Genomic DNA, 20,736 nt, shown 5'->3' with positions numbered 1-20,736 from the left:
CTGTTGTTCTGCCATTTGCTTTTGGGATTTGGAATGTCACAGACACCTCTCCATAGTTACCCACATAATTCTATTTTCTCCTTTTTAAAAGTTGCTCAGTATTCTATAAAATGAATCTATTTAATTCATTTAGCCATTCTCCTACTGACAAGCTTTTTAGGATTTTGCAGTTTTTCAGTTCCTTATTTCATCAAATCTAAGATTCTATTGATTGTAAGAAGCACCTAGCTTCAGAGAGAGTAAAACGTAAAATAAAATGTGCGTCTTAGAATTAACGTATTATGGCATTAGAGACAATGCTGCAAATGAATATGCTTGCATGTAATTTTCACATGTATATTTCTGTACAAGTTTCCTGGAAGTAAAATTGTGCACCAAAATGAAGGCACATTTTTAATAAATAAATGCATTTTATGCAGAATGATGAGTCTAAAGTGACTACAAAGTATCTTGTTAAATTACCTATCAAAAGGCTGTGTACTCAATTTTTGAAGAATATGCTACTAACTCCAACGGTTAACAACCCCCAAGCTACCAGACCTGAGAAATTTCCAGAGATCTTATGGTCTGTCATTTTCGCAAATACCTACAAGACTACCTGCATCAGAATCATCTGGAGTGCTTATTAAAATGCAGACCCCACTCCAGAGCTTCCGAATCATAATTTCCGGGGATTAGGACCAGGAGAATCTGCATTTTAAACAGGCACTCCAGGTGATTCTAAGGCACTCAAAGGCGTGAGAGTTAGCAAATTAAAGGGCTTTCAGAAGAGGAGTCTCTTAATTAGATTTGCCCTTTAGAACGACCTCTTTGGCTGTAGAGTGTAGAATCAACTGGAAGTCGGCAATGATATCATATCTAAGACATCTAATAGCATCACTCATCTCTGCGCGGGAAGACCGGCCCAGAGGCCCGACGCGCTGGTGCGCCCCCTGCCGGCCTTCAGCGGCCTCGTCCTGGGCAGGCCGGAGCGGCCGACTGCGACTGCGCGCACCGAGGCCCGCGGAGGCCGCCTCACTGCGCTTGCGACTGCGCCAACCCGAGCCGGAAGCGGAAGTGAGCTCGAGGTAGCCTCGCGCGCTTCGCTGGCCGCAGCCGCCCGCGCTTGGCGGGCCCGGCCGACCTCCGGAAGCGCCGGAAGCGGAAGTTCTGGGAGGGGGGGGTGTTGTTGGGGAAGTGTGGGGTTATCTTCGAGCTCCTAGAGTTCGCGCCGGGGCTGCTGGGGCAGGTAAAGCGCGGCTGGGAGACCTCGCCAGCCCTGCTCCGAACGCTAGCTCGTGGGGTGTGCAGGCCGGTGCTCCGACTCTTTCCCTAGGGTCCTTGTGACCCCCTGGCTCCGGGAGTCCCCTGTCCCTTCCCGGAGTCCCCGCGGACCCCCGCCATGGGCAACACGAGCAGCGAGCGCGCCGCGCTGGAGCGGCAGGGTGGCCATAAGACGCCGCGAAGGGATAGCTCGGGGGGCGCCAAGGACGGGGACAGGCCCAAGATCCTCATGGACAGCCCCGAGGACGCCGACCTCTTCCATCCCGAGGAGATCAAGGTGAGAAGGGGTGGGGAGTCGATTCCCCTTGACCTAGGCTGAGGGGAGGAACCCGCTCCTAGATTCCCCCGCCACATCCCGTCTAAAATTCATCATCAGAAGGGGGAGGGAGGTGATACTTGACTCCGTGCACTTAAAACTCCGTAAGATCCCTCTTAGCAGTCCAAGAACCGGTATCTAATTACCGATGCGAGAAAGTCACCCTGAGGGAGGAGGAGGAACTCACTTTGTTTAACATCATTAAGGAGAAAGCAGCTCTGGGACAGAGTTTAGAATTCTTAATTAATTAAGATCGTCGAGTTAGCAGTAATTGAGCCCCAGCCTCTGCTTTTCTCTTAGGTGTAATTAATTTCATAGCTTGGAGAAATCTTCCCTCGCCTTCAGGCAGGCTGGCGCTTTTTGTAGTAGTTGTTTTTGCAGTTTCTTGTCAATTTTGGAGATAAACCAGGGCACACGTGTAAGCTGGAAGCAGAGTGGAGCAGCTGACGGCAGTTGCCAAAGGTGTTTAGTTCTGCCTGAAACTTGGGGCTCACTCACCCTGCTCCTTTAGAGTGGGCGTACAAAAATGATTCAGCTTCTGGAGGTCAGGGGGTGAGTGAAGTGTCATTCTGAAGGAGGCAGCTAGGTGCTACTCACCTTTCCCTGTTGTTTAAATTTGACTTAATATTTTAAATAAGCCAAAGCAAACATTTTTGCAGGCCAGATTTGGACTTCCTGCTGCCGTCCACTTTATTCATCAGGAGCTCTGAAGACAATTATTGACTCCTGCTCACCACCTGATGTGGTCTGTTTCCAGCTGGGGGCCTGGTCCAAGGACACTCAGTGATTCTGGCAGCTGTTATGTATGTGGTAGATCCTAAACAACAAAGAACTAATTCCTTAAAGGACAAGGAACAAACTAGGTTTAGGAATGATGAAGGTGCCCCCCTGCCCAACTTTGGCCTGCGAAAATGTTTGCTTTGGCCTATTTAAAATATTAAGTCATAATCTCTGTAGTATCCAGTTGCATATTAATCATCATTATCCATTAGGCTAATTGCCTGGCAACTCATTCCAACTTGACTCACATTTTTTCTCATCTTGGGCTGGGTGATCATGTTGTTATTATATCCTCACTTGGATCTTGGCTTTGAGTCTATAGAGCCTGCTTTTACTTGGCCCTACATCCTGTGATTTGAACTTGCTTTCTGAATTTGTTGTATTTCTGAAAAGCTGTGTGCAAAGTGAACTTGGGAGTCCAGATACTTCTGTGACTTGGCATCCCTTCCCCCAGAAATAATTTTGGCCAAGGACAGCTGTCTAAGACAGACACCATAAGAATCAAACTACTTTCTTCAAGAAGTTTTTGTTGTTCTGTTGCTGTTCCAAAACTCGTGTAAGAAATGTTGAGCATACAGATGATCTGTGGAGAATGATTGTAAATAGTGTCCATTTCCATATCCTCATAAGTTACTGAAATGATGTAGCAGACACACTGGATTGAATGCCCCCAATACCAAAAAAACCGCCACAGATTCTATGGTTAGTTATCATGTCCTCAGTGCAAAGTGACTCTGGAAAATCGGTTATTCTTTAATCTGTAGATCTTGTTAAAGCTCAAAGAATGCAAGCATCTTTTAAGATAAGCTTGGGTCAATATTTGAAATGAAGGTGCTAGAAGCCTGCCTGACATCTTTAAGGGTCTGTCCCAGCCTGGAACTCCTGTTCTTTTAAAGTCTTTGGCTTCTGATTAGGAAAAATGTAAAAGATCCAGAACCACATATATTTCGCCCAGACAGAGTTGGACGTGTTTATTTCTCTCTTATTCTGGAATACCTTGGTTACACAGCACTTCCCACACTAGAAGTTATTGTTTACCATAATGAGGGTCAGTCTTTGTCTTATTTATCTTGTTCTCCCCGGTGCCTGGACGGCACTCAGTGAATAGTTTTTCCTTTCCCCAAATCTGGATTTGCTGGTTTTCAGGTTGACATCTCTGTAATTGTCCCTAATAAATTTTCATGTCCTTCAAATCTTGCTTAATTAAGGGAGGAGAATGATGTTTATTAAGCTAGTCTTGGATTCACTGCAGCCTTCTTCCTAGTCAGTTTTATAGTTTCTCCTAGAATTGTGATGTAGACTTTTTTAATAACAATAGTAATAGCTAATAATTATTAAGCACTTAGAATGTGTCATAGTATGCAGAGCATTTTACATGGGCTATCTCTGTCTTCACAACAACCTTAAGAAATGGGTATTTTTATTATCTCCATTTTGCAAGTGGGGAGGCTGAGTCACAGCTGATAATTTAACGAGCCCAAATATGAACCAAGGTCCTAACAACTGCCTCTTTAGAATGAATTGTCAATATTAGGGTAACTGTCTATGGTTGGGATCTCATTAATGGCTTCCTGTCCCTGAGTAAACTGTTCTGTTTCTAGGCTCCAGAGAAGGAGGAATTCCTGGCCTGGCAGCATGATCTGGAAGTGAATGATAAAGCCTCTGCCCAGGCTCGGCCAACTGTATTTCGATGGACGGGGGGCGGAAAGGAAGTTTACTTATCTGGGTCCTTCAACAACTGGAGTAAACTTCCCCTCACAAGAAGGTAATTGCCTGGGGAGTATGCATCATGTATTTGTCTTAACCCATCGATATTCTTGTTTCCAAATGATTTCTGTGGATGAATAGAAAAGAATGTTTTTATTAAATGGATGCTGAATGGAAAAATAATCTTGCTTAATAATTCTTAGGGTTCAAATCTCACACCCAGTAGTCCCTAGGTTTAGAGGACACTTTTCTTAGAAGAAAACATCTCTCGGTTACAAGTATTTCTGTTTCACCGATATCTTTCACTTCACGTATTCGGCTATGTTTGTTCAGGCAGAATTTCTTCAGAAAGAGAGAAATCTATTCCTAGTCAGTGGAGAGAGGACTGGACTGGGAATCTTCGAGACTGGGAGTTGAGTCCACGTTGGCCGAGCTAACCTGTCATTAACACCTGAGCCTCAGTATTCCGATCTGTAAGAAAGGAATATTGGACCACATGATCTCTGAGGTTTTTTCTAACTTTGACTCTCTGTGTATTACTTTTGTTTGAAAGGTGCATGCTATGTAGGCATCGTTAGCAAGACTATAGGAAAACGCTTTATCAGGAATCCTAGCATGGACTCCTGTCTCAAATTGTCAATGAAAAAGCATCTTCACTAATAAGTACTCTTGATGAAATGAAGGGAGAAATCGTGCCCTGCTGGGCCAGGCCTCGTTACTCTCGGGACCGCCTGCTTTTCCAGTGGTAGTGGGTGCAGTTACAAGTCGAACTAAGTCAGAGGAACAAAACAATCGAATGAAGGCGGTTTCCCGGAACCGTTTTTTAGTGGTTATGCAAAGTTTCTTTAGAGAGCAGTTTGTGCGTCTTATTAAATCGATCCCCTCTCCTGTCCCCGGCAGACTGACAAAGGGTAGAACTGGGCAGCATGCTGTTTGTCTTGTGTTGCCGTCCTTCTTGGCATCCAGGCTGCCAGGTGGTATTTTGCATACCAGCTGAGAAGACAAATGCCTATTTGTTGACCTTTTGACGGTAGGAATGTGGCTTCCTCGCATTTGAGCAGAGTGAGTTTTCAAGAAGACCTTTTGCATTGCTGCTTCCTTATAGCTTGTCTGGATTGAGATCATTATACTGAATTGTGTGAGTTGGTTAAAAATGGTTATTCTGCAGCTGAACTCTTGGTTCTACATGGAAATGTTTTGTTCCATGGCTGCTTCGCAAGTAAGCTAAGAGAGCAGCTGCAATCCCACCCAGCTGAAATACTCTGCATCCTTTTCCCTTGCAGCCACAATAACTTTGTCGCCATCCTGGATCTGCCTGAAGGAGAGCATCAGTACAAGTTCTTTGTGGATGGCCAGTGGACACACGACCCTTCTGAGGTACTCTTCCCTCCCGCCCTTGGGCCTCAGACTGCACAGTCCAAACAAACCACCTTCCCTTCTAGATTGTTGCCAGGTCCCTTTGTCCTGCTGGTAAAAGTCCTTGTGTGTGGCTGAGCTAGATAACAGTGCTAATTGTCAGGCTGTTGGCACACTTGACCAAGAAGAACAGGGTGGCTAGCCAGGAGATGAGACCTTCCACGTTATGATTTCTGCCTGTCTGTCTCTTCCCAGCCAATAGTAACCAGCCAGCTTGGCACAGTTAACAACATCATTCAAGTGAAGAAAACTGACTTTGAAGTATTTGATGCTTTAATGGTGGATTCCCAAAAGTGCTCCGACGTGTCTGGTATGAACAGTTATTTGATACCACGTGTGTACAGGAGGGGGCTGTGCCGTCTAGAATACTCCTGTTTCTCTTGCCTCTCACTCTCGGGCTGACGCTGCCCAGTAGGGTGGACATTTGTACCTCCCTAAAGAGCCACAAAACTAACTCCTAGCTGCTGGGTCAGGTTGCTGAAATTGAGCCCCAAGGGAGCTGTGAGTCATTTTCCTGGTCTTCTCCGGTATTCAGTAGGTCTGCTTCGCCGCAGAGAGTAGTGGAAACAGAACCAGACCTTGATTTTGCCCCGGGGCCAGGGCCCAAGAGGCCATGCAAGTCACATTGGGTCAGTGATGAGCCTGCACTGGGGAAGCCTGCCAGCTCCCTGCCCACTCACTGCCCCCTCGGGGTGCCTGGAGAGTTTCAGCCTGACAGGTGATAAATGGACACCTCAGTGACCTTGACCGTCACTTGTGTGGTGCGTTAGCGCCTTGACAGAATCCCTTCGGGGAGGGAGGCTCACACAGGAAACAGGCTCTCCACAGGCGGCTCAGTACAGTCCTAGTAAAACTTGCCCGTCTTCCAAGAATTGTCCAGTCATCGACTTTTCAATAAATTGCTTTCCGTCCAAACCCCACAGGAAGAAACTAACTGGAAACATAATTTGTACAATTCAGGGGCAAGAATGTGTTGTAATCTGAAGTGTCAACACCACCTGCCCCTTCATGCAGGAGTTTAAACAATTCCTGGACCCCTGTGGGAGGCAGTGGAAAGATTCCCCAGGACTGTGTCTGGCAATCTAAGAAAACGGATCCAGTTCAGGTTACAGGGTGATTCTTCACTGTCACCTGGCTGGACCTGGAGGTTCTGCCACCAGGATCTCTTATTCCTGTCAGCTCAGAAATCACAGTGGCAAATTGACCGTGGTGGGCTTGCTGTGACTGACGAGTCAGGTTGTTGAGCAGGAATTTGAAATGCAAAAATGGCATTCTTCCATGTGGAAAGCTAACCGATCTTTTAGAGAAATTATTTCTTTTCAGATAGGTGGGAATTGGGGGTTGGAGGAAATACCCAAATATCCGTACTCACTGATAAATAAAATTTTAGGCCACATACCAAAGTTTTTAGTCCAGTTTCAGCAGTATAGATCACCTGGGGAAAGAAAACTGACCCCTCACTGCTACTGCTAACCCAACTTTATGCTCTGTGGACTTCTCAGATTTAGACATTCGCTTTCCCCAAATACAGGTTGACTCCTAATGGCTCCGTTTTCTGCACTTAACACTTTTCTCAGTTTCCTGCTGTGATATGGTTGGGTCATGTCCCCTAGGACATGAGAGAATTGGCAGAGCCAGGGCATGTCAGGTCTTTTCTGGACAGCCCAAGGCTCAGCAACCAGACTCACCCCAGGGGTCCTTTGGATACAGCTCAGTCCCTCTCAGCTAGCCAAACATCACTAAGTGAGCTGCTTCTAAAAGCTTCTTAATGTATCGGTATGATCTAGATACTCAAGCAAGAATTTGAAAGGAACCGGAAAGTGATGGAGGTAAAGAGCCTTTAGAGATCAGGGTTTCAAATTTTTTCCTGGTTTTGAGATGTGCCGGTGCCTCGTATAACCTGTTTTCAGCACTGCCTCTGTATAAACAGGCTGCTTTATCTTCTGTTTTGTTCTGGCTGGTGATGCTCATAACTTGACCTTAGCCGCTTAAGCCTCGAGCTTCTGCGGTATTTGCCGCCCGGCCTGAAGCGAGAAGGAAGCGTTATCCTGTGGTGGTATGTGAGGTTAGGCTATTGTGAACAGCTTCCTTGTTAGTCTGATCCAGACTCACCGGCTTTGCCACGACTTCTGTCTTCCTCCAGGGCATCTGGAGTTCACTGCTGAAATTTGTGCCAGTCACTCACATTCCAAAAGGGTTTTCTCATGGCCTCTGCTCTTCACCCTTGGAGCCTGTATATCCTCCAAAAGCATATAAATCTGTATTGAGGGAATAAGAGACAAGGAAAACGAGGCAGTGCCGTGAATTAAATGAGACTGCCCCTAGAACTGCTCATTTTCAAAGTAAACGTCCTGTCACCATCTCCCGAACAGAGCTGTCCAGTTCCCCGCCGGGACCCTACCATCAGGAGCCCTACGTCTCCAAACCAGAAGAACGGTTTAAAGCGCCACCCATCCTCCCCCCACATCTGCTCCAGGTCATCCTGAACAAGGACACGGGGATTTCTGTGAGTACACAGACGTCTGCCGGGCCATCCTCCGTGCTTGTCTTCCTGTCCACCGCTTGTGAAAAAGCTCTGTCGCCCACTGGTCTTAACTGCCAGGGTCCACCTTTGACACGGGAACCGGCTAGTAGCAAGATGTTCCCAGATTGTGGGTGTGGCCTTCCCATCCCACGAGCCTTTCTGAATTTGTCTGTCTTCGATTTCAGTCTGCCTCAGGCCAAGCCCCATTCCTTTTAAATTTCATGACAAAATATATAACCACCCCTTCTCAGTAAGCTGTGTAATGGAATTCCTCCTCTGGTGCCCAGATTTTAGAATCTAGTTTTAATCGTAAATTGTTTTCACAAACATCAGTGCTCCTGAATCAAAATTTGGGGTATCTGAGTAACACATTTCCTCTGAGCAATTGATACTACTCTCAAAAAGAAATGTGTATCCTGCTGGATCCTGAAGAGCACCCTGTTATTCCCTTGTGGTTAGTTTTCCATTCCGTTAACCTGGATTGCCTAGATCCCCCCCCCGCTCTTGAACACACGGCATAATTCTTGGCTATCTAGATGTTCTTCCACTTTGTCCAAGCCACCACCTGAACGGCACGTGTTTACAAGGTGATAAAGTAACCTTGCTGCTGCCCTGGACTCCACATAGAAGTGGGTACGTGTGTGCTGAGATGAGGAGCTGAATGCATGCGTTTGCAGGCGTCCCCTGCAGCGGTCGCGGTTTGTTGCCCAGTTACTCTCCGTTCTCAGGGCACTAGGTTCCCACCCCCACCCCGTATCGAGAGCGCCCCCAAGCACACGCCTGACAGCTGACCTGGCTTCTGCCCTACACTTTTCCTTTTATGAATTAGCATTTATAAAATGGGGGAGTGTATGTTGAAAAAAAAATCCAGACATCTGGCTTCTCTTAAAAATAGGAAGGTGCGGGAACATTAAGTGCCAGTCCTGTGTTAGCTTCTACGGAGTACTAGCACCTCTGCCCCTCCCCCACCCCCAATTATCCATTTCATCCTTCAGGCTCCATGTCTGCGTCTTACAGACATGAGTTGGCATCCGCTGCTCAGGAGTGTATAGTATAGTCGTATCTTCCCGCTTTCTCTAAAAGCGCATTCATTGGACAGCTCTTTCTTCCTGCCCCTCCATCAATAAAACGACAGAGCCATGGTCCGCACTTGAGAGGCCAAAGTAGAGCCTGACCAGAGACACCCAGCACTGTGCCCAGCAGGCACGCAGGGAGCTCCCCTTAGTTGGAGCACAAGGCACAACCCCTTCCCCTCACCTGTCATCTGGGACAAGCCCTTTCACTGCCTGATTTAGGAAGAAAGAGGTGTAAGAGCCTGCTTCCTTTCCTCTGATATCTAGTGCTGTGAAATAAGAGGGAGAATCTTGATTTCCGAATCCTTAACGCTCACGTCTGCTTTTGTTCCCCCACAGTGTGATCCCGCGTTGCTCCCTGAGCCCAACCACGTCATGCTGAACCACCTTTATGCGCTTTCTATCAAGGTAATGACAGGTTTGTTGCTGTTGGAGCTGTGTTTCTCAAAGTGGCTGACTATATATCTGACGCCCCCTAGCAACAGAATTACCTGGAATACTTTTCTAAAGGGTGGCTTCCAGGACCTGATGCAGACCCACAGGCTCCGGTTCTGGAGGCGGGCCCAGGAATCTGTGTTTTTATTAAGCAGCCCTGGTGATTCTCAGGCACTGTAAGGTTTGAGCCCCCGACTTACTCCTGCCTTTGATCCTTTCCACCCTCTTCCTCAGGATGGAGTGATGGTGCTCAGCGCGACCCACCGATACAAGAAAAAGTATGTCACCACCTTGTTGTACAAACCCATATGAAGAGCTGGGAGCAACGGTGGGCCCACGGAACAATTCGCACCACCAGGCTCGCGAGTGCATGTATTCCGCTAGAGGGAATGGACTGTAAATTTCTCATTTCACACTCTGTGTAAGACGTTTCATACCTGCCCAGTCCTCCTCGAAGGTCTGTTCCAGGCACAGCAGCTCCTGAAGCACCTTGGTCTCTAACAGTTCTCTCACCACCCAGTGACTGTGAGCCTCAGGCTCATCAGTGCCAGGAACAGAGTGGGGGAAAGCAGGTCTGCAGCCCCCACACTGCAGTGCATGAAGGCGGGTGCACTTCTAAATAGACATCCTCTCAACTGGTCGTGGAGATTGTTCTTAAGCCAAAAATAAACACTAGCCACTTTGCGAGTAAAAATCTGGGAAGCAGTGACCGAGGCCACACAAAATTGTTAATTGTATGTGCGTTTTTAAGGCCATGGATTTGACCCTATTGAGGCCAGGCTGTGGAGCTAACAGCGAGTACAGTCTTGGTCTCCCTGTCCTTTGAAATCAAAGCAATAGATTTTCTCCCATTCTCTGCTCCAAGGAGGTGTAATTTCTATAGAAATTAGAACCCGTCTGATTTCCAGATGAAGTTTTAGAATTGTTTCTTATACTTATGTACACTAAGTACTTTTTTTTTTTTAACCAGAGGTGGCTGGCTATACAGCCCTTACTAAGGCAATTTTTAATCACCCCGACTAGACCGTAGATCATGTGAACTGTGCTCAGCAATAATCTGTTCTCAGAGCAGACTGAAAACCGCTGCCGGATTTCTCCATTTAGCTGGGTGATCCTGAGGACTGACTACTGCTCGCTGGAACATTGTCCAGTTTTTTATTCTGATCATAATGAGGTGACAGTGTTACCATGAAAACTCTGGAGAAGCACCTCACCCTAGCCTATGCCACCTTGCTCAGGACCTCTGTCCCTACTTAGCAAAGAAGGCTGTAGCAAGTTGCTGTTGCTTATTCTGGAAGGAACTTAGAACTTGACGGTAGCCTTCTGAATTTGTGTTGGGAAGACATCTTTTGGACCAAAGCGAACCTCTTTACACTCGGCCTAGTTTCCAGGGAGATGCTGCAGACATGCCCATTAGCGTAGGTTCCTGTCCCCGAGTCAGCAGAAGCTGTCATCATGCCCTGCGTTCCTGCTGTGAGATGGGGGACCGAGCTCCCTGGTTTCCAGTATTTATTTAGTAAACCTGAGTCCAAAGAACCCTTTTTTGTTACTATTTTCAAAACACTGAATTACTGTCACCTTGATACACAGGTTTCAATAAAGCTTTGTAAAAATAACAGGACATGCACTTGGAGGAAGCTTTGATTTTATTCAGTCGTTTGGAGAAGACACTGGAACTCTTCTAGAGGTTTATTCAGGGCTGTGGTCTTCAGTCTTTTTCATGTCTCAGCACACACTGAAAATGGAACTATCCTGTGGTACTCCGGGGTGAGGGGACAGGGCTGCCTCAGCTACCCCCAGGACTGAGGGCTATTCCCTGACCCGCCCGTTCTGCGTGCAGCGTTTGGAAGGTGTTGAGGAGCCTGTAACACTGAGCCCCTTTGAACTGCTCAGTCCTGCGGGGAAGCTGAGGAGAGGCAGCAGTGAAGCTTCCTGGTTTGGGCAGGTTGGTGGCATCCCCAGGTCAGGGGTTTCGCTTCCTCTTGCTCATCAGCAAGCACTCCAGGAGAGCCGGGGATCATGACACCTGTTTGGAAGACACCAGGATGTTCTGGAGTCAGAGCTGTTCTCATGGGCTGAATGGGGCTCTGGCCTTTCTACCAAAGAGATGGAAGATTATAGGTATCCCTTTAATAAGCCTCTTCTTCCCAGGCATCAGGAAATATTTAAATATATTTAGGAGAAAGGGAACCTCTGGGTCATTTGGTCCACTTGAGGTGGAGAGTACCCTAGAAAGCATTCCTAGCTGAGCAAATAGCCTTCTCACCCTGAAAGACCCAGGGGATGTGGGAACCCTGGATTTTAGGGACTCGAGGGATTATCTAAGGAGACTAAGGAAACAGATGCAAAAATCCTCTTTCCAAAACTAGATAAAATATTTTTTAAATACAATTGAAAATACACAGCTGAGCTTAAAAGTATAAAAGGGGCATATACTCAAGCACAAGAAATAAATAACCCATCTCCATGTTGGTGAGCTGTGAGCACAGCCCCCAGCCCCAAGGTGGGGACTGGGGGAGGGTGGTGGGGCCAGGACCCAGGGATGGGCTTCCAGGGCTGGGGTTAAATACCCACGCCCTGGGCAAGAGGCTCCCTGCATGAGTTAGCCCAGAACAGCCCTGCCCTGTCCGTAAGAGGGATTAGAGAATTTGGCCGCTGGCCTGAGTCAGGTCTCAGAGGGAGCCATCAGCCCCCGGCTGCAGGGGAAACAGCCAGAAATTGAAAAATCCAGCATGCAAATTAACTCTACCCACGACGTGCAGAAAAAACCAAGCTGAAAATCCAATGTAAAAACTCATTTGGGGCCAGTAAACCCTGTAAGAGTCCTGCGCAGCCCAGGGGCCACAGGGGACTCCCAGAGGAGATGACTGCTGCGGAGGAGTGGAGGCACAGACTCGGAACCCGAGGACACAGGAGTCAGCATTCTCCACAGCTGTTCGTGTATCTAAAAAGACCTCGTTTTCTTTAAAAAGCAACACAAAAGGAAGTCCCCTGTGGTCCAGGAGACTCCTCACAGACCCAAGTGAAAGACATTTTATACCCAAGAAGCTCAAGGTAATGGAGATTGTTTCATGGATGTGGAAAAGGAGACCCTGCTTTGCCCAAATTGCAGGGGCAAAGCCACATGTAGAATCGAGGTATCCTATGACCTAGGTAATGTTTTCTCTATTAGGATTCCCATTATGGGTGAGGACTGGTTACATGGTTAGTTAAAGTTTAACTCAAATTGCGTTTATTTTATTTATTTTGTGTGTGTGTGTGTGTGAGGAAGCCCTGAGCTGACATCCATGCCAATCCTCCTCTTTTTGCTGAGGAAGACCAGCCCTGAGCTAACATCTATTACCAATCCTCCTCCTTTTTTTCCCTTTTTCTCCCCAAAGCCCCAGTAGATAGTTGTAGGTCATAGCTGCACATCCTTCTAGTTGCTGTATGTGGGACACGGCCTCAGCATGGCCGACAAGCGGTGCATCAGTGCGCGCGGGATCCGAACCCGGGTCGCCAGTAGTGGAGTGCGTGTACTTAACCGCTGAGCCACGGGGCTGGCTCCTCAAATTGCTTTTAAATGAAGATAATATTTTTACCTCCAGAAATTTATATACAAATGAATTTATAGAGCCAAAGGTATGGCCTTTAAATTAGCAAGATGTAAAATGGTATTACAGGGTAAATAGAACCATGTATCAAAATATTGAACCAGAGATCAAAGGACCCAGGCAAGGCTACTTCCTCCCCGCTGGCTCCACTTCCTGTGGGTGTCAATGTGAGGGAAGTCACCCCACTCTGAGACCAGGTCAAAGCCTGGCGTCACGTTGGAGTCGGTCATTCTCCACCATCTCTCCCAGAGTGTGGACGCTGGACTGAGATTAGGGATGTCGGGCCAGTTCGGCCGCTGACTAGCTGTGTGACCTTGGGCAAATCACACGGCCTCTCAGCCTGATTTCCTCCCCTGAAAAGGGAAAGGTCTTGGACTAGCACTAGATGATCCCCAGGGCTGTTGTCGCTTCACGTTGGGGGACAAAAGCCTTTACAACGTGAATGGGTACGGCCACAAACAGGAAGTCAAGGGGCCAGAAAAGAAACAAGTGCCAGCACCTCAACTCACTCAATTAGGAAATCTCCGATTCCAAAGGCCAAGACTGAAAACCCAGCACATCAAAGGGCTACCGTCCATGGCTGAGGTCAGGGACTAAGCCATTTCAGGGAAAAACCAAACTTCATTTTAACTCAATTACTTCTAGATGAGCCTGATTTCCTTTCTGAACATGTACTCAGTTCTCCCAATACCTGATCCTCCATCAATGTTTGCAAACGATTTGAATGAAATGAAGACCCAAGTCTATGGAAACTCAGATCTCCAGCTTCTGAGGACTCCCTCCTTAGCACCTCTCTCGATCAGCAGTTTGTGGAAAAACAGAAACTAGAGCCTTCTGCCCTGGAACGCCAGTCTTCAGCAGAAAACAAGTTATGAACATAAATGCATTTCTTCTAAAAACCCAAGTCAGCCCAGCTACTTGTAAAAACTCCACAGGGCGTTCCTGAAAGTCGTCACTGCTGAGTCAGAGCTTGGAGAGGATCCTAAACGCTGGAGCAGCCGGAGCCCAGTCTCCAGAGATGAACCGCTGGGCTCTGCCTGCGGAGTCGGCTCCCACAGCCACCTCTGAAAGGGCCTTTGCCTGGATGGGGATGGCAGCCCTAACTGCTGCCCCTTCTACCCCCCTGGAGCGAATTCTCCCATCTCATCTGGAAAACTCAATATAGCAAGTTAAGAATACAAGAGACAGCCCTAGCTGTATGTACCCTGGGTCAGCTTCTTCCCTTTTTGTGGTTCTCGGAAAGACAGCCTGAGTTGTGTACGGTAGTAAAGTCACTTTCAAAGTTCTTTCCTCTACCTCTGACAACCTCCTCAAGGCAAACAGAGTTCCACTAATCATTGACAGACTTAAGGGAAAGCAAAGTGATCAAGGCTGTACTGTATTTCCACCAACTCTACCCTCCCCAGCTCCGGAAAAAATAAAGCTTCAACATTTGATTAGGCAAATGATAAAACATTTTTCTCATATAAACACTGTGTGTCTAGAGCCACGGTCTCCATGCTTTAGACATCATAAACAATATTTAAACTGCCAAAAAAGAAGTCTGACTAGAACAGACCAAAGTTTCTCAACCTCAGCACTGTTGACACTTTGGGCCAGATAGTTCTTACCGGGGGGTGGGGGTGGGGGCCATCGTGTGCATTGTAGGATACTTAGCAGTAGCCCTGGCCTCTACGCACTAGGTACCAGAAGTATCCCTAATTGTGACACCCAAAAATGTCTCCAGACATTGTCAAATGTCCTCGGGGGAGGGGAGCAGTCACCCCTGCTTTAGAACCACTGGAACAGGTCTATTTAACTGTTGTATTATGAAACTGAAAGCTCAGCTGGTCCCACCCCTGTGGGCCTAGCCTTCACGCTTTAGACTTAAATCTGCATGAACGTTTTCTAAAGCAAATCACATTCAAGAACCCCAGTTCTGAAGACAAACTAGCCGTTGAGTCCTATTAAGCAAATCATCTCTTTTTGGCCTAAGTCGCCAAATCCTAAAGTTTCATGGTTATGAAATTTGGTGTGCAGTCAATGTCTTTAGTCTCATGAAAATTAAGTTGTAAGCACAGAAAACATGACATCTAGTTAGTGCTTAAGAAACAGGAGTGGCACCACAGAAGGTTGGGCCTCATTTTATGGTGCGGCTGAGTAATTTGTTGGTTGTTTCTTTGAGGTCATTCCTTAGGATCCAAAGAAGCTTTCTGGCATATTCCCTTTGGAACCAAACCATGTTTACTTATGCTTCTGAAGTATTTTGTGGCTGCGAAGAATCCTCAGGACAATAACTGAAATGGTTGGTTGATAATTAATGGACTTTTTCTAATATTAAAAGGAAAGAAAGGCTCCAACATTTTATCTGTTCATCTTCTGAATTATTTTCATTCTTATATTTGTGACCTTTGGCAAGTTTTTATCCACAACAGTAAAATAGAAAAGAACAGAATTGCAACTATGGTTCCCATCACAAGCTGTGACAGCTTGGGTAATTTGACCCTGCAAGTCACATTTTGACTGTGGTTGGATTACTTCATTGGAAAATAAACACTGAAGACTAAAAGCAACAAGAGCTATGAGAAAATCACCATTTGCCAAAACTGATGTTTGTCTGGATCAAGCAAAGTTTATACTAACCAAGTAAAAAATCACAGAAAAAAATTCACCTCGCAGACTATATAAAATTCATCTAGTTGAAGTATTTACATTTTAAATTACCTTGATGTGAACTCCTCCCTCCAAGGAAATCTACATCATTAAATTCCCCGTGGCCTTATAATAGATGAGAGAAATTTTAAGGTGACCTGTTTTCCTGGTTAGCTGCATTATAGGATAACTGGGTAATCCATTCTCGAGTAATCCTTTCAAAATGGCCTATTTGACTCCATAAGGAGCTTTCTGGTTTTGCAATCCTATAAAGTGACCTTAATAGCCAGTTCATGGTTCACTGGAAGTAATGACCAAACTTCAACAATGTCAAACTTTTGGAAGAGAATTTCACCAATCTCTTGATTCCAGGAGAGCAGCATGCTCTAACCACTGTGTGGCTCCCCCATCCCGGCCCAGAGAAGAAGCCACCCTGCAAAGAAAGGAAGGTCCCGTGCCATGGCAACAAGCCTACGCTGACACTGGTGATACTTAGGATTTTTTATGGTCTCTCTCAAGAAAAGAAGAGGTCATTGCACTAAAGCAAACATTTTCGATCATTGCTTTATTTCACTATTGTTCAACAACAAAGTTCATTCCTCTCAAGGTGGATCGTGAATTGTTCCTTGTGTTCTTTTCCTCGCTTTGATTAAAAAAGGTAATGAAGAAAAAGCCTTTACTTTTGGACCTAGAATCTTATTTATGCTAATAAGCTTTTGACTGCAATTTCGTGTCACGATATTTCCTGCTGGCATCTTGGTGGCCACACAGAGCTCCCCACCCTCCAGTGAAGATGGCTGTCCACAACTACCACCGTTGAAACCAAAAGTAAGTGTTGAAAAATGCACCTTGTACAATAAAAAAGTAGAAACCAATTCAATTTCCTTTTTTTTTTACGAATATAAAGTTTCTTGTAAATATGTACAGTCTTTTGAGCTAGTTCTATAGCAGGAAGCATTTCACAAATGAGACACACAATATACACTTTAAGGGCTCAAGAAGCCCATTGATCATGGAGATCCTAAATGAAATGCCAAGACTGAAAGACCAATTTTCAGTGACCTTTCCAAATACTGTGGACCAAGAGACAAAAACTTCAGCAAACATTCAGTCAGATCTGCCCCAGGGGAGGGTGGGGATGCAGTATGATCCCAAAGGCTCCAAGCGACACACAGAACACCACAGCATGACACTTGTCAAGGATGCAACAACATGGAAGGAGGGTTGTGGGCGTTTCAAACGAGAAAGCACTTAGGTTAAGAGACGAGCAGGAAGGAGCCAGGATTTGGGCCAGGTTGCAATCTGGAAAGTGATCTGAACTAGACACGTGGGCTGAAACATGGTCATGTTCACCTGCTGCGGTGGAAACAGGTCTACCTGTCAGCCTACCTAGGATGTGCCTTGGTTGTTGGAGGCGAGCCTACGAGTCCTGGAGAATCCGAAGCAAGAGATGCCTTGTGGGAGATTAAAGGCAGAAGTAAGGCCGCTAGTTAGCTTGCCAACTGCAAAGCCTCTAGGTTGGTTCTTTGCCAGTTGCCAGGAATTCCGCACTCCGACAGAGGGTAAAAGCAGCGTGAGCCGCTCTGCACCTAAGGAGGACTTCCCGACCCGGCAGAGGTGGAAGCGTTGAGCTGCGGCTCCCTTCTCTTCTCAAACTCCCTGGTCTTAGTCTAGCCCTAGGGAAAGGCTCATTTGGGAAGTCACAGTTTCGTGGGGTAGAACCCTACTGGGTTTTGTGTGAACACAGTCGTCCGCGAGGGAGTCGGCAGGGAAGCGTGGAAGTGTGAGGTGGTGGTCTGCTGAAATCCTTCTCTGGTCGTAAGGCTTGAGCGTTTGGTTTGTTTGTTCAGTGCTACAGACTGCAGCTTGTTGCGGCCAGTGAGTGGGCAAGTCGTCAGAGGGTCTCGATTCGGTGGGAGCTATGGTATGGGACTAGTACATTGGCAGAGCAACCCAAGGGGGGCAGCCAGGTTGGGGGGCAGCACATGCAGTGAACCACCATGCAGAACTCCTGGATGGGTCTCTTCCCGTCCCAGGGTGGGGATCAATGCGCCATCAAGGACAGGAGGTGGGTGCTCCCGGTCCCCTCCTGGACCCAGAGACTCATCAGTACTGGGCTCAGAGCGAGTGTATTGCATGCTTTCCTGGCCAAAGCTACGTGGAAAGCGGGGACAGCAGGCTGGGGAGATGACGCTGAGGGGCGGGGAGGGTAAGCTCCTCGAGGTCCCTTGGCCCCAAGTCACTGCCTCCGAGCTGAGGCCTGATGACCTCCGTACATTCTCAGCTGGTGGGAGGGGAAGTCGTCAAGGCCATAAAGGCAATGAGAACAGTAAACATTTGGCTAAGATGTCCCCCTGCTAAAACAGGGCCATCTACGAGGATGGACTGGAACGAGAATGAACCTACGTGAGCGCAGGAGGTTAGCTAACTGGCAGGGACTCTTCTACGATACGTTTCAGTAGCAAAGACCTGACGGTGTGATCTAGCTAAAAATGACTACAACAGGAAATACATTGCTATTCAAATCTATTAAGAATTCTGTCTTTAAAAAAAAAGAAACAAAAGAAAAAAACCAAAAGCCAAAGAAAAACCAACCAACCCTAGGATCTTAGAGTAGCTATTAATTAGGATGCTAACCACGTGTTAGTTAGCGCCCGGTTGGTTTCCTTGGATGAACTGGTACAGGCTAGAGCTAGGTACAAAAGTTTATGAATGCTTTGAAAGAGTAACAAAGTGCACAGAGGATGACTGCAGGAAGCTGCCGACAGCTCCTCAGAGCCTCAGCCCCTTGCTCCTGCCGGACGCAGGGTGTCCGTGCTGAGGTGGGTCTGGGTCCAGCTGTGCCATGGGGTGGCTGAGCAGATGGGCGCTGGGGTCCCCTTCAGCAGAGTTCCATAGTGTGTTGGGTGTTTTCCTGCAGATTAAGATGAGGAGTTGGTTTTCTGGCTGAGAATTATACTGAAGACTGGTCCCAGACCTAGGAGCAAAATGAGAAGGAGGGGTTTTAGCCATCAGAGGCCAGAAATTGCCCTGCTCACTTTGCATAATCCAAGCAGGAAGCTTGCAGCCCCTGGTTTCTCCTTTGAGCACAGTGCTCTGTGCTCTGCGGGGTGGCACCTCAAAGCTTAGGGTCCGTCAGGGAATGAAATTCACTGAAAAGTCCCCAAAGCTATATATGGATTTCTGTTGTTACACATACACACACCGTTTTATCAGTAAATCATAAGGGATAAGAAAAAACGTTTAGATGGCTTTTCCTCCTCTCTTTAATGGCAGCAGTGCCAAGAGTGAACTGCAGATGGCATTAGGAGAATGCAATCCAGCAAACCGGCTCCTGGTGACAGAAAGGTGGCTCTGCTGTCCAGAGGGGGGCCCTGGAACCGGCTAGCCTGCCGAGGAGGCACCAAGCACTCGGGCCCTCCCCCTGCTCATGGGGGCCCCTTGTCTTCAACACATCTCTCCATCTCCTCAAACGCTAACCTAAAAATTACAGAGAAAATACATGCACATGGTTTTAAAATTTCCAAAGGTTCAAAGTTCTAGAAGGCAACCACTATTACCAGAAAAACTCTCGATGTCCGTGTGTGTGTGTCTGAAGAAAGTAAGGCACAGAACATTTGGTATAGTATGTTATCGTTTGTGTTTAAGAAGGGAGAATACACATATATCTCTGCTTGCAGTATGCATAGAACATCTCTAGAAACCGCGAACACGGGCTGCCTCTGGGGAAGGGAACGATACACCTTTGGTAGCCTATTACCTTTGGAGGTATACACATATACATTTTCCATTTGCTTAGGAAGCTTCTTCTTAAATTAAGTACGTTTTCTTCCTGAGCTTGTTATATGTCCTGCAAAATCTGAATTACAGTAATGGAGTCCCCGTTTTTACAACAGGGGCCTCAGCTCCCCAGGTCACTCACTCTTCTGGCCTCAGGATGGTACCTCACCTTGTTGACCTGGGACAGTGGGGTCCTCACGGCTCCCACCGGCAGCCGGCCCCTGCTGCTGTCTTCAAACAGCCTCCCCGGGGACCGCTCCCTCCGCGTGCTGAGCATCCGGCCCGGGGACTTCTCCCGCTCCAGGGGACGGCCGGGGGACTTGTCCCTGCGCAGCTCCGTCCGCCCCTCTCGGTAGCGGTGGGGTGTGCTTGGCTCTCTCGGGTGGCTGGGGCCTTCGGGTGGCGCCGGGCTGGAGGCCACGCGCTTGGTGATGTGCTCGTTGTACGTCGGCGGGCCTCGCTTGTTGGGGCTGCTGGCAACAGGAGAGGGAGGTGGGGAGCTGAGAAGTCACAACCCCAAGGGGGCATTGTCCTTTTCTGAGCGATCCCCATGCCCCACCACCGATAAACAGAAAAAGATCCCACCTGGAGTTCTTCACGCTTTTTGTTTGTTTTAATTTGGTAGTGAAGACAAGGAAAGAAAGCAAAGATGACGACAAAAGAAAATCAAACTTCCTGGTCTCGGTGCAGGCTTCTTACTGAGCACCTACTGTGTGCCAGGCCCTGCGCTAAGCTCTTTAGGTGCTTTAACTCGTTAAGTTATCATAACAGCTCTACAAGCTAGAAACAAGCATGATGCTCATGTACAGACAAGAAAATGGAGACACACAGAGGCTGCTGACAGGCCCGAGCTAGTGAGCAGCAGAGCTGGGATTCCAATACAGGTCAGTTTGACGTGATAATCCCCTTACTATATCCTACTGACCTAGTATTTTCCAGAGACTATAAGGCACAAAAGGAAGTCTTCACTCAGGGGTTAAGCCTGCTAAAAGGCCCTTGATGCAAAAGAGCAGTTTTGTTTTTTTGTTTTGTGAGGAAGATCAGCCCTGAGCTAACATCCAATGCCAATCCTCCTCTTTTTGCCAAGGAAGATTGGCCCTGGGCTAACATCTGTGCTCATCTTCCTCTACTTTATATGGGACGCCACCACAGTATGGCTTGACAAGTGGTGCGTCAGTGCGCGCCCAGGATCCGAACCTGCGAACCCCGGGCTGCCAA

General features: G+C 47.3%; 2 protein-coding genes across 14 annotated transcripts in view; one reads left to right on the top strand and one right to left on the bottom strand.

Moving 5' to 3' along the window:
- The first annotated feature begins 1,181 nt into the window (after nucleotides 1-1,181).
- PRKAB1 (protein kinase AMP-activated non-catalytic subunit beta 1) lies at nucleotides 1,182-11,130 on the top strand. Its single transcript, XM_014787072.2, has 7 exons — nucleotides 1,182-1,540; nucleotides 3,961-4,124; nucleotides 5,350-5,443; nucleotides 5,678-5,792; nucleotides 7,855-7,988; nucleotides 9,419-9,487; nucleotides 9,749-11,130. The coding sequence occupies exons 1-7, from the start codon at nucleotides 1,382-1,384 to the stop codon at nucleotides 9,824-9,826; spliced, it is 813 nt and encodes a 270-aa protein (XP_014642558.1). The 5' UTR covers nucleotides 1,182-1,381; the 3' UTR covers nucleotides 9,827-11,130.
- A 5,154-nt stretch (nucleotides 11,131-16,284) lies between these two features.
- CIT (citron rho-interacting serine/threonine kinase) overlaps nucleotides 16,285-20,736 on the bottom strand; it is a 158,497-nt gene continuing 154,045 nt past the window's right edge. For 8 of the 13 annotated variants that reach the window (XM_087424126.1, XM_087424125.1, XM_087424129.1 and 5 more), the window contains 2 exons: nucleotides 19,688-19,991; nucleotides 16,285-18,715 (listed from right to left, as the gene is read on the bottom strand). In XM_087424126.1, the coding sequence (XP_087280252.1) occupies nucleotides 18,692-18,715; nucleotides 19,688-19,991 (328 nt within the window). In that variant the 3' untranslated portion in view covers nucleotides 16,285-18,691. The remainder of the gene's footprint in view (nucleotides 18,716-19,687; nucleotides 19,992-20,736) is intronic. The other 5 variants (XM_087424127.1, XM_087424128.1, XM_087424130.1 and 2 more) reach the window with 1 other exon arrangement.

The sequence above is a fragment of the Ceratotherium simum genome, chromosome 35, assembly GCF_057802395.1.
Source record: "Ceratotherium simum simum isolate JZ-2026a chromosome 35, ASM5780239v1, whole genome shotgun sequence".
Taxonomy (NCBI): Eukaryota; Metazoa; Chordata; class Mammalia; order Perissodactyla; family Rhinocerotidae; genus Ceratotherium; species Ceratotherium simum.
Note: the sequence above shows the minus strand (reverse complement) of the source record. Positions and strands in the feature narration are given on the sequence as shown.